Source organism: Notolepis coatsorum (assembly GCF_963971535.1).
Source record: "Notolepis coatsorum genome assembly, chromosome: 20".
NCBI lineage: Eukaryota > Metazoa > Chordata > Actinopteri > Aulopiformes > Paralepididae > Notolepis > Notolepis coatsorum.
The window spans coordinates 65,390,551-65,409,223 of NC_140184.1; the positions used below are offsets into that span (position 1 = coordinate 65,390,551).

The following is an 18,673-nucleotide window of genomic DNA, read 5'->3' on the forward strand; positions in this document are numbered from 1 at the left end:
TAGATGTAGCAGTACTGTCTATCTGTATGTCATGTATGTCATATATGTTATGATGAATTGAAAATGGGGGACCCTGATGGAAACAAGACGAAAGTCTTTCTCTGGTCTGCATCCCCTTAACAATTGTATGTATTGAGATGTACTGTACTGTACCCATTCTGCAATCTGTTAATAAACTTTTCAATCAATCAATCAATCAATGTATTTGGATGGGACAGGAAGTACCATTCGCAACCGGAAGTCAGCCGGAAGTGCCTACTTTCAGGTTGTGCAAGTGGAGAATTGCATTTCACGAGGACTGTTGAACGTACCATACCCTCCCCTTTCATACGTCATCACCCGAGGCTCCCTCGTCCTTTCTGAGCTTGCGCAATGCGCATTGGCCTTTTTCGCGCAGCATAAGAAGATGGCTGACGTTACAACAGGGGACGAGGAGAAACTAAGCAAAAAGTAAGCTTGTTTACTTTCCTATCAACCGTTTCTGATACCGTATGGCGTATGCAATGCGTTGCTTATAAGCATTTCACACCTGCGAAAGTTATCGATGATGTAGGTCCAAGGCTGTAGTGTAATGTTTTAAAGTGTTACATCAGGTAGGTAGTGGCGGCGTGACAGGCAAGTCATACTCGGCACACATCTCAAGTCAATTTGTCAGAGACAAGCATGACCCGGTCACTCGCTTTCCTTTCTCCACCTTGTAAGGGACGAAGCCAGAGCAGGGTGGCTGAGCGTGGCTCTAACCCTGGGCTGAGTTCCGCATGTTCATTTCACTACTTCGTTGATAGATGATTGACCAATGACATAATTTGAAGTGTGAATGAATGAAAACTTTATTTAACAGATTGCAGAATGGGTACAATACAGTACGGCTCAATACATACAATTGTTAAGGAAGGGGATGCAGACCTGAGAAAGACGTTTGTCTTGTTTACATCAGGGTCCCCCAATGAAACACAACAGTCCCCCAATGACTGTTGTGTTTCACTTTCAAGTTTCAAGTTTTGTTTTATTTGTCACATATAATGTATTGTACATTGCAGTGAGATGCGTGGTTCTGTATGAGCCCCTGCGAATGCGATTGTGCTTCATACAGTAAAAGTAAAAAGAATAAAGGCCAAACACTATACAAAATATACAAACTAAAGTACAATGGCAACACAAATCTTCTCAGATGCGGGTCCCAGAGAACCCCGAGCTAGTAGAGCCCACGTTGGTGTCATCTTGTCTTAACAGATATTATTGGGGCACATTTCGTTTTCACAACTATGCATTGTTCCTAGCTGATGTTATGGCTGGCACAATCAATTAGCCTACAGAGAATTTTGACTATTTGAAAGCTTTTTAGCCTGTTAGTATTTGTTAATTGTGTTATCTTAGATATAATTAGATTACATTCATTGCCATTGTACAATTACAGAGTACAACTAAATTAAGTTGTCATCTAACCAGACCACAAAGTAGCAGTAAGTACCTTGCAGTATACAATATAACATGTCTATATGCAGAGTACTGTTATGACAAAGCTTCGGAGTAAATATGCTAACCTATTGTATGTCTGATAGTCTGTACAGTATTATTATAGGCCTATACACAGTGGTATGAGTGTAACCGAGAGATTTGATCCTACAGGCAGCCGCACTAACCAGTTGAGCTAAAGGCTCCGACCCGTTAGCAGGTGCTTGTTGACTGCGACCGACTCATCAATAGTTTACATACGTCCTCCCCCCGAGAAAGTGTGTCCTTGCATGTTCTTTCGTCCCAGCGCACACTATCCCAGGGGTTAAGGTACTGAGATCCCACCCCCATTGTACGTGAACCTGCTTCACAGATTACACAAGGAAGTGAGATCCCACTGCTGCCACCAATGTAACCGAGAGATTTGAACCTGTGACCATAGGATCCACAGGCAGCCGCACTAACCAGTTGAGCTAAAGGGTCCGACCCGTTAGCAGGTGCTGATTGACTTCGACCGACTCATCCATAGTTTACATGAGTATGAATACATTATGGTAATAAACAGTCTAGCCAGTGGTTTAACTTATGTCATATAGACCATGATTATTCTGTCTTGCTGTTTAGGTTATTTTTCTTTAGACTGTTACTAACTTACTGCATGGATTATTAATGGTGACAGCAGCCAGATGGTGCCGCACTGTCCGGCCGCCTCTCTGGGCTCCGTCGAGATTGTGCTTGATTTGGTAAATTTTTTATATGACTGTCTTGTCAGTCACTTATTGACATTGGATTACAATTTACTCACCGCTTGGACTGCTCTCTCGACCGGCTCACTGACTAACAATGGCCGGACGAACAATGGCCGACGGAGATCTTCTGGCAGAACAACAAGAACAACTTCCCCAGGCGTAGGAGACGATAGGATAGGGGGAAAAGAGCCACCTTTCGGAACAAACTGTTTCAACTCCATTGAAAACAAACTGGACGACATCAGAGCCAGAATCTAATTCCAGAGGGACATTCGGGACTGCAATGTCCTCTGTTTCACAGAGACTTGGCTGACACCAGAGGTCCCAGACCATGCCATGCCCGACAACTTCTCCGTTCACCGTGAGGACAGAATGGAGGATTCCGAAAAGTCGAGGGGTGGTGGTGTGTCCTTCATGATCAACAACTGGTGCGATCCGACTTTAACATGGCAAATCTTTAAAAAGTTTTACCAAACTTCTATCAGCATGTGACTTGTCCCACCAGAAGCGAGAATATATTAGATCATTGCTACTCACAATTTAAGGACGGGTATAAATCACAGGTTCTTAGTCCATTCGGTAAATCTGACCACAACGGCGTCTTTCTTATGCCAAAGTATAAACAAAGTCTCAAGCACGCTCCCGCAGAAACACGTCTGTGGACTTTCAGAACACGCTCCAAGCTGCACTCGATTGTACAGACTGGAGCATGTTTCGTGAGAACACAGACAATCCGCGGTTATTACCGCACAGTGCGCAAAAAAAAAAAAAAAAATTGAATGCATTTTTTTTTTTTTTAGTAGTCTACTCTTATAGCCTGCCTCTAGTCTAATGGCGCTTTTCCACTGCATAGTACCTACTCGACTCGACCCGCTTTAGGCACCTGGTACTTCGTTCCTTTTCCACTGCAGCCAGGTACTACTCCGTTTGTCTCCGTGTGGGGATACAGGCGGGGCCGCTCGCTTGTGTACACTGAAAGCTCCGTGGGCATAGATGTCCGAGGGCTTGCAGCAAGCCAGAGTTGAACACAGTTTCAATCAATCAATCAATCAATAACAACATTAACCAGACTCTCGTTGCGTCTATTCTGCCAAAGCTAACGTTACCTCTCATTGTGTATTCTACCAAGCAAACCCGGGTTTAACGTTACCTCTCGTGTATATCGGCTGACGGTAGTATTAAGCTAATAACAACAACAAACTTAACACATCAGCGATCTTGTTGTGACACTAAACTCTCCGCTCGGTGGTAAATTGGGTTGATGTCGGTTTTGTTTCATCAATAAATAAGGCAGAATACACAGTGAATCCATTCTTTTTTGTTTATTGCACTTGCAAACAAATCCTGAATGAAATGCATCCTTAGCGAGGCAGTAAAGATGGCGGCGTTCTGTTTTCGTTCAGAGGCTACAAAGTGTGACGCGTCTCTCTTCTGACCAGTCAGTGGTCTGCAATGTTTCACATAACTTTTCTGTACCACTTCTACCCAATAGGGTCGCTTGGAACCGAGTAGGGTATATCTGCAGAGCCGCAAGCCGCAAGCCAACTTTATTATTATGATCAAAAACAGCGGTGACGCGGTATTCAGCCTAACTCTGCGGTGAGCGTGATGCAACAGCGATACCGCGGTAATGCGGTTATCGCGGCAGCTCTACTTTATATGCACGGTTTGAGGCTGTAAATTCCAACAACAGCCTACAGGCCACTGCAATAGAGAGTAGAGCCACTGCCGGTGGAGACTCGGGGTGCTTTCTCACTAGGCATCCAGGGCCGTTTCCGAGCAAGATTGCCCCAAAAGTAGTGTAATGAGAACGCTGCGTTCCGTCCCCGGGACGGATAACCGGGACCACTTGAAAAGGTGGTTTGGGGAGCGAATCAGCGTCCCCGGGCACGGAACGATTGCAAATGTGAGCACAACTGTACCAAAACACGGAAGAGGCTTGCTGTAACAAGTGCTTCTGTCTGAGTTTTAACACTTTCAGCGCCACGCTTAATCCCCATCTCTGCCGCTAGAAGGCCATCTTAAAATAGTCATTTCCGCGGTGTTTCACGATGTTTGCAGAGCTGTGTGTGTGTTCTGTATTATAGATGTGGAGACAATGGTGTGGCTCATTTGACAGACCCAAAAAAAAAAAATTTAGTTTGTAGTTTATTACGCGCTAAACATCGCACATTATTTCCAAAATAATCCAGTCTTTCTTCATAGATCGCGAGATAAAACGTGTTATGTGAAATATGCCCAAATCGTTCTGGTTGATCGCCTGAAACCCCAAATACTTCCAAATAGGGATGCTCGATATTGGCTTTTTTACAGATACCGATATACCGATATTGTACAACTCTTAATTTCCGATACCGATATCAACCGATACCGATATATGCAGGGTTTCCCCCCCAAAAAACGTAATAATTTCAGGTAATTAACATTACATATATCTTGTTTATCTTGGAATTAACACAACATTATGCATACTTTTGACAATAAATAAAATCAGAATTTGTTCTTACTTGCTTGCCTGGGTAAATAAAGGTTATAGAAATGTTTATAAAAAAAAGATTTTTTTTAACAGATACCGATATTTTCCCATATCACATTTTAATGCCAATATCGGCCGATAATATCGGTAGGCCGATAATATCGGACATCCCTACTTCCAAATCAAAGGTATATACGTACATATGTGTCTTCACAAAATCCTCAAGGGGGGGGGGGGGGGTCATTTTAACTAGATACTGCGATCATGTTTGTCGAGCATGTTTTACGTCCGGTAAAACACGACACTGATCGGTACAGAAGCATGTTTTACGTAAAAAAAATAATACCAGCAGGTTACCTAAGATAGACATTACCTCAGTCAGAAAGTACTCTAAAATGAATAAATCCAAGTAGATCCCAGATCGCAATTACTCGTGTATATTGGGCATGGCTACCATACGGGAAAGAATAGCTCTGAGGCACCAAATCTTTCACAGATTGCTATGTTGTGATCCACTCCTACTAAGGCGTAAACAGCCGGAGGTAAACTCAGTACTGGGGACAAGTGATATCCCCAGTTCAAAGGGTAGACGATACTGCCACCTGGTGAGGTTCGATTGTCATTGCAATTCCAACATAGGCAGATGAGCCAGGACTGGGTGTTTAGAAGAGTGTTTAGAACGGGGATCAAAGGATCTAAAAACAAGATACGTTTTTGTACCGCATTGACTGCAATTTGTACTCATTGTCTGCATTTTTACTTCATTGTACTTTAGTTTGTATATTATAGTGTTGGGACTTATTCCTCTTTTACTTACTTTTTTTACTGTATGAAGCACATTCTCAGGGGCTCATACAGAACCAAGCATTTAACTGCAATGTATGTATGTATGTACTTTATATGTGACAAATAAAAGCAAACTCGAAACTTGACTGGGTGCCATGGAAACCTCTTAGAAGTAGGGTGACCAAACATCCCGATTTGCGCGGGACAGTCCCGATATTAAGCCATCTGTCCCACATGCCGCAACAGAAGAAAAATGTCCCGCATTTCAATAAGTGTCCTGTATTTCAATAAACAACTTAAATATGAATCATCATTATTTGTATCCTCATTAATCCCCAACCATGCACTAATGCACCGCAAATACTGTACGTTACATAGCCTAGTCTAACCAGCGCGAGCGCATAGCACCTGGGCATCTGATGCGTCTAATCACGGGACGACCAAACTCTTCCCACTCGCCAATCCACAGCCAGATCACGAGCAGGCTTCGTCAAAATGGTCTGGGCTTAGACCGCATATCTGCATATGCGGCGGATAATGCTAGTGTTAACTATGGAAAACACAAATCTGTGTACAAAAAGCTTCACTACGACCACGACAGCATTGTGAAGGCAAACTGTCTTGCCCACATCATTCACAACTGCGCACATCATGCAGGCGACACTGTCATTGAGGTAACTGAAGAGTGAGATCCAAGTCAAAGCGAATTTCTCTCTAACATGTCAAGATTTTTATAATATTGGTCAGAAGGCTCTAATTGAAACTGCACGGTCCAGTAATAATATAGATTCCTCAAGCACTAACTATGTGCACTATGGTGCTCTCCAAGCCAGGTACTGAAACCTTCGGAGGAGGCACAATGCGAAGCGCATTTCTAGTTAGAGCCATTTAGCCTACTGTTCCCCATAAGCAATTTTTTAAATAGTTGTTTCCTATTGTTCACTGCTGTTTTCATTTGTTTATGTATGTATTTCACTCATACTATACTCATGTTATTATATTCATCCTGTATACCTGTGATATATTTACATTTAACATAATAATTAAAAAAATATAATCAAATGTATATATGATTAAAAAAGTATTAAAAGTGTTTTCATTTTAATAATTGTAACATTTTGTCAGATTATCATTGAATGAAACATTTAAACTTTGTAGCATGTTCTGGACAGGTTTAGAATCAAGGAAGCCAGTGTAGACAATATATGCACTTCAGTATCACATTACAAGAGACATGATTCTTGCATACGTATTCACTACTGTCCCACAATTTCAACAAATGTTCTGCAAAATCGACATGCTGTCCTGCATTTGGATCATACGGATTTGGTCACCCTACTTAGAAGTAGTAGTGGGCTATTTATGGTACGTGGGCCAAAGACCGCTTTGCGGGTTCTGTATGTCTGTCTCTCCAGGTCTGGCTGACTGGTGTAGCTCAGTAGGACTTCCTCCTTCAGAATGCTGTCTCTGGTCAGGGCGGCCAGGCCGCTGTGCCGGGCCTTCTGGGTCAGGGCACAGGGGGTACAGTTCGCTCTCCCCTGTCCAGCTGCAGTCCCAGCACGAATTCAAGGGAATCGCTGGAAAGGTGACAAAAGGTTGGTGGCTTTTCCATTCCTGTGCGAAAAACAACCAACCTTTTGTCATCATAATAGCTAAACGATCCCCTGTCCCTCCTCTGCATTACCTGCATGGATGTTGTGCCTTATTGTTGTTAATGGGACATTGAAGTATCAGACATTAGGTGAATGGACATATTATATTAAATAATCAGCAAGCCAAAAATACTTTTCATCTAGTCAATTGAGTATCTCAGACGTAGAACCATATAAGTCTGTTTAACGTTTTCAGAGGAACAATCTTTTCAAACGTTATTATCTAAAGATTGTAAGTCAGTGTTGTGTTCATTCATAGTTATAGACAGTAGAGGTTGAGTACTTTATTATCTAAAGACGGTAAGTTAGTGTGCTGTGTTCATTCTAGGGCTGCACGATTTTGGGAAATAATCTAATTGCGATTTCTCTGACAGATATTGCGATTGCGATTAAATTTGCGATTATAATATATATATTTTAAAGCAGCCCCACAGAGGTTTATTGTAAAATGCGGCTTGCATCTGGCCTACGCTGTGGGTCTGTTCGGGACACCGAGCCTGAAAATGTTTCTTTTTACCTGGGAATCGATACCGGTACCCAACGGTACCTTTTCTTCTGTACTTTAATCTCCCTCTCTGAAGTCTAAACTTCACAACACACAATCTAAAACCCCTTACCTCCCTCTCCCAAACCGATCTTGTATCTCAATGGGACTTTCTGGTTTAAAATAAAAAAAGATTGCGAATTTTTTGCGATTTGATAATTGCATCATTCCTAATCGCGATTTCGATTAAAAATCGATTAATCGTGCAGCCCTAGTTCATTCATAGTTAGACAGTAGAGGTTGAGTACTTTATTCTAAAGATGGTAAGTTAGTGTGTTGTGTTCATTCATAGTTAGATAGTAGAGGTTGAGTACTTTATTCTAAAGATGGTAAGTTAGAGTGTTGTGTTCATTCATAATTAGACAGTAAGGCTCAGTACTTTATTATCTAAAAATTGTAAGCTAGTGTGTTGCGTTCATTCATACAGTAGTAGTTAGACAGTAGAGGTTGAGTATGTTCTGGTGATCACATTCACACTCCAAGTGAGTTGGATGCATTTCACAACTGCAAATACATGGGTTGCCCAAAATATATTAGACTGCATTCATCCACACGCATCTTTCATGTTCTTAACGAGTGTTTGACTAATTGTAATATAGCCCATTTAATCAGTTCACTAGTTTGAGCTTTTGCAAGGTTAAACTGGGGCATTCTGGTAGCTCAACACGCTAGGGCGCATACCATAATCCCAACGTCCTGGGTTCGAAACCTGTGTGAGACCTTTGTTGCATCCCCATTTCCTGTCACTCACTGCCCTATCTCATAAAGCAGAAATGCCCTAAAAAATATCTTTAAAAAAACAAAAAACTGCAGTTCCAACACTAGTTTGTGGTTTAATCTGCAACGCTTATCTTGGTTTCTTGTGTCTCGTCATCAGTGAGCAGAAGAGGCGAATGAAAGCTGATAAGAAGGCTGCGGAGAAGGACGCCAAAACCAAAGAGCAGGTGGAGCAGAAGAAGGAACCCAGTGACCAGGGAGAGCAGCATTATGGGGCCGACGAGGAGACCCTTGATCCCAACGTGAGTTTCTTTTTCTTTTTTGTTTTTGCATGTTGATGTGGAATAATTTGCCCAGATATTATTCATGGAGGCAGGTGACAGAGTCTTTGATTAAGGATAGAGTTTACTAGGGCTGACCTTCGAAGCTTTTTTTGGCCGGCGAAGCTTTGGGGGCGAGATTCGAGATAAAGCTTCGAGATAAAAAAAATATATACTTGTACAGCACTTTGGTCAACTTTGTTTTTAAATGTGCTCTATAAATAAAGTGGATTGGATTGGATTAATTAATTAAATTAATAATGAGTCGGGAGCTGTGCTGCCTGGGCGGCTGCTCTCCGTTACACAGCCAACAACATTACATAATTATGTTGCAACCTTTGTCTATAAAGCAAACAATTTTTTATTTATATGTAGTTAATAGAGACAAAGGCAGAATTCGACTTAATTTTTTATTAAGACATGTTTTTATATGGGGCGGGACACTATAAAAAATACTATAGAGAATTGTCAGTGCTGTAAAGTTGAAACCTTTTTAAATCTTAGACAAACGAAACACTTTGCTTTTATGAAATATTGTAAGCCGTCATTTGAGGCTTTATAAAAGCAGCACAATGAACACAAATCTGTCAGTGCCGAGTCCAACCTAATCTTAAATAACAAACGGCATTGCTTGTTGTAGTTAACAAAGGGAGGCAGAGTTAATGAGGCGTATGATGTTTGTTGCATTGGAGGCGCAAGATTTTGCAGGTGGAAGGGGGGAAGAAAATAAAATAAAATAGAATTTTTATTTTTATTTATTTTTATATATTCGAATTTTATTTTCCCGTTCGAATCCCGTGCCCATCGAACGAAGCTTTGAAGTATTTAAGACAGCCCTAGAGTTTACTGACGGAATGACATGTTGCAACACGGAGAGACCTGGGTTACAGTAATGGCCCTAGTCTAGATCTTTAAAGAATGGTGAGCTAACAAAGCATACAGGAGAGTAGACTAAACAAGTGGAGCATTGACGTACATAATATGAATTACGATTCACAATTAACCCCTTAAGCCTGACGTGCCCTGTACCGGGTCGAGATTTATTTCACGTCATAAATAGATTAGTACAGTCCATATTAATTAATTGTTTTCTCAAATGTAGCCAAGAGTAAAGACCCTAACCCTATAAAAACAGCAGTCAACATGTATATTTTCAGCACTACGTTTGTTTACCAATGTTTTTAAGTGTTATTAGTGAAATATGAGTTTATAGAAATCTCAGCGCATTGAGTCGGAAACCGGCAGATATTCACGTGAGGAAATGACACCGTCATACGTGTTTGTAGTCTTATGAAAGAAGAGACCCAGGGCTTTCAATGGGCTTTTGAATTTCATAAAACTACACTACCCAGCTAACACCAGCCCCTGTCCAACTTGGAGCCGTCTAGCGTGAAATAATTTGTTTGCGTTATTCTTCGTGATTATGTCTCACGGGTTGAACAAACCTGAATGTTATTGCCATAAAATAGAATGTAGTTTGTTTCTTTACCTTTCTGTGAACGTCTAGAAAAAATAAAAATGCCTCAATCTGATGAAAAATGGAGGAGCATTTTTCATTACAAAAAAGTTACTGAACTGTAAAAGTAGATTTCATTCACGGTATTTGCTGCCCTGTTACGGGCGCTTGGTGGTACTAAATCCAGATTGAACTCTGCCATTGGAAAGAGGAGATTTGGCCTGATCCATAGATGAATGAGTTGGCCATAATAAGGTCATTTATAAGCCTGATATTCTATATTCATATTTAAAATAGCATGTGTCCGGATGGCAAATTTAGATTTATTTTACACTTTATCTCAGGAAGGTGCTGAATGAGCTCAGTGCCAATTTTTCACTGTCAAAGATGAAAAGAAAAAAAAGAATAATAAAAGAAATAATCATTTATATTCTCCTTTGGTTAACACATTGGACGCCAAAAACGAGTATACTCGTTATTGCCCGCCATGCGTTGTGCGCCAGAAACGAGTTAACTCGTTTTTGGGATCAATATAAAATGTTTTCGCCATGGCATTCATAATTCATCCAGCCTCCCTCCGGGACTGCAGCTGGACCCTGTCTGATATTGCAACGCCTCAATACCGCCGCCTGGTGGATGTCCGGCGAGTTACACTCTAAGCCAAACCGGAAGTGGCGCTCGGTGCATCGAGGAAATCCCTCTGGCAGTAATATCTTGTTACTTGGATCCAGACAAACACTCGAGTGCATGGGATCGCTTTCGAAACGCAATAATCAATATGATTTCGGTGTTTATTGCGTCATACAAACGGGAAATGGATCTATCAGATCGACGTCAAATAATTGGAATACTTTTCCTCCAGTCTCATCGGCGAACCGTAAGAGGAATATAACGTTATTTTCAGCCCGATTGTTTATTCATTTCACGGCAATCCAACATATCAATCCATACTAAATAAAGTCGTTACTGACGATCAAGAATTATGAACGACACCCCCTTTCCTTCACGCATGATGAAGCATAATGTATACCGATCATATACATTTGAATTTTTTAATATAGCGTGTATAGGAAAGAAACGCCAATCGATAATCTATCATATGCGTCAGGGCCTATAACTCGCGTTTTAGGAATTACTGCAGAAAACCTTAAAACATACTTATATTCTCGACGGTATTAACACAACAATATATGAATGAAAAAATATAACATTCCCACATTCGGAACGATAGATACCCGATGTTGAATGGGCCATAGTAATGTCGATATAGCTATAATATTTAAAAAGTTATAGCCCTGCAAAGAAGGTAAACATCCCCATAGGGTTACAGCGCTGGCAGACTGGGCATAAGGATGGGCATACTGCGTGGCAAAAAAAGTGTTAATATAAAATTACTCAAGCATGGTAACAGACACAGAAACAACCCTGAGGTCCATAGATGTCCCTAGATACCAAGAACATGCTAATGGACCTTGTAGAAGAGGAGCAATCTTCCATTTACTTGGTTATGTAATTTTAGGCAACTTTTCTGAAAATATGGCTAGGGCTTACGAGGTTAAAGGGAATGGTATGGTTTGTATCATTATTTTCATTGTCACTGAAAAAGGTATACAAATGTGTAGAAGGATATTCTAATCTAACCAATGAAAACGGAGACATGGGAGATATTTTTTTATTTTTATTTTTATTATTTTTTTTCCCCCATCCCAATGTTAGTCGTTATGCCAATTCCCAATCCCCTTCCTGGTCGTTGCGCACTGTACCCCCTAATCTAACCAATCAAAACGGAGACATGGGAGATATTTTTTTATTTTTATTATTATTATTTTTTTCCCATCCCAATGTTAGTCGTTATGCCAATTCCCAATCCCCTTCCTGGTCGTTTGCGCACTCTACCCCCTACCGTCGGTCTGGGAGGGCGGAGACTATCACATGCTTCCTCCGACATATGTGTACCCAGCCCACCGCTTCTGTTCACCTGGCAGCGCGGACTCTCACTGGGGGAGTGTAACGTGTGGAAGGATCACACTACCTCCCCCAGATCCTTCCCTCGCTGTGCAGGCGCCCCGACCGAACTGTAGGAGTCGCTGTTTACAACGACCAGGACCCACCCCACCGGCTTTCCCACACGCTGACACTGCCAATTGTGTGAGTATGGACGGCCGACCAAGCCGGAGGTACCGCAGCTGGATTCCATCCCACTGTCTCTGCGGTGGTAGACAGACGCTTAGTCCGCTGCGCTACCCGGCCGCCGATATGGGAGATCTTGATAACACAACTTTATTAATACAAAAACGATGGAGACACGTTCAGTCTGCAGAGTGAAAGTTCTGAACAATGGGTGCGGTCCTGCATCTTTTATACTACTATCAAAACAAGTTCATGGCGGATAGTCATAAAGGGATGGACAACAAATTATCACATCCCCTCCCACTCTCTCTAATACTAGGTCATAATTATGGACAGAAGGGGGTTGGGACATTTGAATGGTCACAACCCCTTTTCTGTCCAGAAGTCCTTGATTACCTACTAGGCCCTTCCTCATTAACAGGTTCAGCGCCAGAGTTCGCTATGGGCGTATGGCCGTTGTGTGCCAGCGCTCTGTTCAATGGGGATAAATTCCAGTGTTTGCAGTGCTAAAACTATATTAAATATTATAGCTATGGATCTAATAACAGTCGATTGTCAGTGAGTTTCTTCCAGTCAACATGCAAAAAACAGATAATTTATTCATCCATACATTTCCGTTTATATACCGTGGTGAATATGAGTATAGTTTTAGAGTGATTCTGTGTAATCCCGGGAAACTACACCAAACAGCGTTTTACTGCATTTCATTATAAATCGTGCCATTTCTCGCCTGGATCAATAATCGATCTGAAATCAACGCTAGATTATCTGCATTATGTTTCATCATGCATGCAATAAAGGGTGGGGCTGGAGGTAGCTATGCTTCGATCGCCACCAACGGGACACGGCCCACTCACACACCGCAGACACACGCTCCGATCGCGGGGGGGAAATTATCGGATCAATGCAAGATTGATAACATATAGTCCTTACCTTGTCTATGATGTACTGCAAAAAGAAGAATCAAATTATCTGATCGCCATTCCGGGGGGGTTGGGTAGGAGGGGTTGGGGGGGGCGACACTGTACAACTGTACAAGCAAAACTGTACATTGGAATATTGACAACCATACTAGGTAATTTACTGTACATTGGAGGGGGTTGGGTTAGGACATTTACAGGGGCCAGTTTCGAATTGCAGTCTCCCGTAGGTGTTCTTTGAGAGTGGTTTTGAAAGTGGGTAGTGATTCACATTCCTTTACAGCTGTGGGTAGGGCGTTCCACATTGATGTGGCATAATTGCGAAACGTGTTTAGTCCCTTGTTTGAGCCGAATCTGGGTTTAACATGATTTGTGGAGCTTCCTCTGGTGTTGTGACCCGCACACACGCCGCAACTCGGCCCAGAAAACAAACCACATCGTTTCAAATGGAGTGCAATAGCGTCCGCAAGGCGTTAGGCGGCGGTATTGGCCGTTTGCGATCTCAGAGCCATTCCCAATGATAACATCAGGCTGGATGGATGAATTATGAATGGATATAGCGAATAAAAGAAATAACTATTTAAAACCCGACTTTTCTCGGGTTTGGCGCTCAAGCGATGGCGAGTTAACCCGACTTATCCCGGGTCTGCCGTCCAATGTGTTAAGAGGGCTCTTTCCCCAGCTGTATATTATCAGACACAGTTATGAATGTTTATGAAATATGATACGTCAGATATGATATTGAAAACAGTATGGTCATTCCACTCACATTCCACTACAAATGATCATGATGTGATTTTTGTGTTTTTTTTTAGGTCTGTAAAAAAAATTTTGTGCAGCTTGACAATTTGGATTTTGCACTGACTAGTCTATAGTGTAATTTCGATAACATTTTGATTGAATTGTTCCACCCTTCTCACTAGTCTAATTATGTCACATTCACATCGAGGTGTTGTGCAGTAGATGCCAAATTGGATGTCAGTCCGTTTCAGTGGAAGATGACACTAAGATCTGACTATGCTGGTAAAAGGCTGCTTTTGTATATAAGAATTTGTTCTTAATTGCTTGCCTGGATAAATAAAGGTTAAATAAAAAATAATAATAATAAAACATTCACACACAGACAGCGGAGGCAACCATGCAAGGTGCCAATCTGCTCATCAGGAGCAATTAGGTTAAGTGTCTTGCTCAAGGACACGCTGCCCGGGAGGAGCGGGAATCGAACCGGGAACCTCCGGATTGCCAGACGACTCCTCTACCTCCCGACCACTGTTGCCCCATATTGTACACCCCCTGCAGAATGTTCCACCATGATATTGACACTGACCCAGGCTGTTTGAAAACATGCCATGTGAATGTGATAAGATTATCAAGCTAATTTCACTTTTGCTTTCACTATGATGTAGCAATACTTCAAGATCCGCACCCAGGCCATCCAGGCTCTGAAGGCCACAGCGGAGAACCCATACCCCCATAAATATCAAATAGACCTCTCCCTCACAGAGTTCATTGCGAAGTTCAACCACCTACAACCTGGAGACCAGCTAACAGATGTTGTTCTCAACGTATCAGGTATTAAAAACGGTTCACCGTATTTGGGATTTAGAATGAAACTTTGATTGTGCAAAGGTATTTGCACGGTGATAAATTATTTGATGTTTTGGCTCCACACCCTTAATACTGCAGATGTGAAATGGCACAACGATTATGAGATTAAAGTGCAAACTGCAGGTGTTGCCAGACCCAGAGGGCCGGCCTACAATAGCACATGTCCCTAACTGACTCCCCGCTTTTGAAACACGTGAGTGACGTGGTTGGGTCTGGCTTAACTAGGCTTGCTAGTCTTGTTTTCTCTAGTACTTTTCCTATTTAATTCTATGGGGGGATATAGAAGGGAGACAAACACTAAGATAAGAGTGGGACCTGCATCCCCAGCAGCACTATAGTAATTGTTGGACAAGGATGCACGAAGATAAATAAGAGCATAAAATAGGCTGATTTTGTTCAGAGATATACATGTTTACGTCATAGAAATATATTTACTAATCTAGTCTGCAAGTTTACAGATATCATAAATGTACATAGAGTAGCACATTAGAGAATACATGTAGTAAATGTATACCAGAACAGTACATATAAAATATCATATACCGGAATGGCTTATTTGCTGCTAATAGTTATAGGCTACTAAAGGTTACAGGTAACCACAGTCATTCATGGCAACCTTGAAGCTTTGTAGTGGAAGCATGAAGATTTAAAGCTGACTTGATAACTTCACCCAACTGTGTTCTGCAGTGTAAAAGAAGCCAGTGTAGTCACCGTGGAATCCTAAAATGGATACATTGTAATGCAATAAAGATGGAAAGAGAACTTGACAATAAAGTCTTAGTCAGGAGATGTTGAGCGGTCCACTCGTATAGGGATTTATCATTGGGAAAATGTATTATCGGCTAGTGTAATAATTCTGCCTCATGAACATTGGCAAGCTTTCAATTTTTTCACAAAATTCCCTTTTAAAACATTAATAAAACATTATTGTTTAAGCATTTTTGGTTGAAATAAAATTATACGTAATTATTTTACGATTAATTGCAAATTGTTTCATGTTGAGCTATAGATTGTGGATGAATACACACAGAAAGGTACACCATGCCAATGTTCATGCTTTATTTGTTTTAAACGAGACGATTAGAAATGTGTCCATTAGAAATACGTTGCAATTTCAAGCGAGGTGGACCGGCCGGAAACAACAATGACGTAACCACTACACCTCCCTATATGTTGCAACATTTTAAAGGTTATTACACAAAAGGTTTCTCACTACATATGAATATTAGAATTTTGATCTGTCCAAATACATGTAGGAATAGGCAGAACCACGTCCAAACAAATGGCTGTAATTCCTTTTAACTGTACAGCTGAAGATGCCTTCAAATGAAAGCTGATTGTGTGAACATCATTTGATTTCACATTAGTAGTAAGATGTATGGCGTCAAAAACATCAAACAGTGTTTCACTGTCATTTCCTAAGTGAGTTAGTACTTTATGTGATGGAGCAGCAGTCACTCCCAGGTGAAGAATATGTCAAAATGTGTTACAGGTCGCGTTCACGCCAAGAGGGCGTCTGGTGCCAAGCTGCTGTTCTATGACCTGCGAGGGGAGGGTGTCAAGCTGCAGGTTATGGCAAACTCAAGGTATAGATTTGTGGTTCTCTTGACTTTTACCATGCTCTCTGAAAATCAATATCGGATAATGATTTAAAAAATTCAATATCAATATCAGATAATGATTAAAAAAAATTATATATAAATACTTTTTAATTATATATATATAATTCAAATGTATTTATTATTCTTAAATTATTTAAATGATTAAAATACATTTATATTAAATAAATATAAGAAGAAGAATAGAAATAAAAATCTATTAGGCCTATATTGTAATGTATTTTTCCCTATGTGAATACTTTGATATGAACTCTTATCTGTCTTTCTCCTAATCCTCCCTATCAGGAGCTACAAGTCTGAGGAGGCGTTTGTGCACATCAACAACAAGCTGAGGCGTGGTGACATCATCGGAGTGCGCGGTAATCCAGGGAAGACTAAAAAGGGAGAGCTGAGCATTGTTCCCGTGGAGATGACCCTACTGTCACCTTGTTTACACATGTTACCCCACCTCCACTTTGGCCTCAAAGACAAGGTAAACATTACCGACACGACCAACCAAATGTAATTTTTTATAAATGGTAAATGGTGTATTTATATAGCGCTTTTATCCAAAGCGCTTGACCATTTTGTTCCTCACATTCACCCATTCACACACCAATGGCGGAGGCAACCATGCAAGGTGCCAACCTGCACATTGGAAGCAATTAGGAGTTAAGTGTGTTGCTCAAAGACACTTCGACACGGTGCCCGGGAGGAGCAGGAATCGAACCGGGAACCTTCCGACTACCAGACGACCGCTCTACCTCCTGAGCCACTGTCAGGAAATGGCAAACCTGACATTTCTGTCTTAACAAGAACACATGGCCACTTGAAAGGAAATATACCAGCTCATCTTTTCTCGACCAATGAACTTGTACTTTCATTCAGGTTTGTGGCTGCTACTTAGGACAACTTTCCTCTTATAAGGTCCCACAAAATCCTCTCATTCTTTGAATTTGTTTGAATTCTTGAATTGAATCTTGAATTCTCTGAATTTGTTTACCCTACCCTTACGTGAGGGGGGGGCGACAGTGGCTCAGGAGGTAGAGCGTAATCGGAAGGTTCCCGGTTAGATTCCGGCTCCTCCCAGCAGCATGTCGAAGTGTCCTTGAGCAAGACACTTAACCCCTAACTGCTCCTGATGAGCAGGTCGGCACCTTGCATGGTTGCCTCCACTGTCAGTGTGTGAATGGGTCAATGTGAGACATAAGATGTAAAGCACTTTGGATAAAAGCTCTATATAAAATGCATTCCATTTACCAGAAGCAATAGCATAAGCTCCTGAAAATAAATGTGCTGCCTTGGAAATTGAAAGAGAAGCACTTGTTCAACTTGAGATTCAAGGTAGGGTTGAATATATTAAACATTTCCACAGATCAGGCTCCTACATTTGTTTTATGTGGCTCACCACCAGGGCAGCCCTCCTAGGGAGCACAGTCAGGAATAAAATGTATGAGGCTTCCATGTTTGGTGACAAAGCAAGACAGCTGTTCATCACCATTTGCCTCTTTTCTCTTCCAAAGGAGACACGATTCCGTCAGCGATACCTGGATCTGATTCTAAATGACTATGTGAGGCAGAAGTTTGTAACACGTTCCAAAATCATCACCTACCTGCGCAGCTTCCTGGACCAGCTGGGATTCTTGGAGGTGAGAATAGTACCATAACCGGGGATTTGTCCTGCACCAAGTAAATAGTTGTTTCTGTGTCTTTGCTTAAAACACAATTGCTATTCCTCAAGATTGAGACGCCAATGATGAACCTGATTCCGGGCGGAGCAGTGGCCCGTCCCTTTGTCACCTACCACAACGAACTGGACATGAACCTATTCATGAGGATCGCTCCTGAGCTCTACCACAAGGTAACACTTCATGAATTAAAAGATCCAAATATAAGTCATTAATACTTTTGGGTCACAGATATTCTCACAAGTTTTGTTTTGTTTCATGCTTGCATGTTAACCACCTCCTCTTATCCCCAGATGCTTGTGGTTGGTGGGATTGACCGAGTATATGAGATCGGGCGTCAGTTCAGAAACGAGGGGATCGATCTCACTCATAATCCAGAGTTCACCACCTGTGAGTTCTACATGGCCTATGCAGACTACTATGACCTGATGGAAATCACAGAGAAACTCCTCTCAGGTAAAATGAAGGCAGTTGCTTCACTATATCAATGCTGTGTGTGGAGCAGGGGTAGGCAACCCTAGGCACGCGTGCCTGCATAGGCACGCAGGGGCATTTTCATAGGCACAGGAAGCAG

General features: G+C 41.6%; 1 protein-coding gene across 2 annotated transcripts in view; it reads left to right on the forward strand.

Annotated features, from left to right (window-relative positions):
* The first annotated feature begins 370 nt into the window (after positions 1-370).
* The window catches only part of kars1 (lysyl-tRNA synthetase 1), a 37,116-nt gene continuing 18,813 nt past the window's right edge, over positions 371-18,673 (forward strand). The window contains exons 1-9 of one of the 2 annotated variants that reach the window (XM_084337204.1): positions 393-450; positions 6,882-7,061; positions 8,540-8,681; positions 14,612-14,777; positions 16,306-16,399; positions 16,718-16,904; positions 17,935-18,060; positions 18,153-18,272; positions 18,393-18,555. In XM_084337204.1, the coding sequence (XP_084193330.1) occupies positions 6,925-7,061; positions 8,540-8,681; positions 14,612-14,777; positions 16,306-16,399; positions 16,718-16,904; positions 17,935-18,060; positions 18,153-18,272; positions 18,393-18,555 (1,135 nt within the window). In that variant the 5' untranslated portion in view covers positions 393-450; positions 6,882-6,924. Of the gene's footprint in view, positions 451-6,881; positions 7,062-8,539; positions 8,682-14,611; positions 14,778-16,305; positions 16,400-16,717; positions 16,905-17,934; positions 18,061-18,152; positions 18,273-18,392; positions 18,556-18,673 lie in introns of both variants that reach the window. The other variant, XM_084337205.1, reaches the window with a different exon arrangement.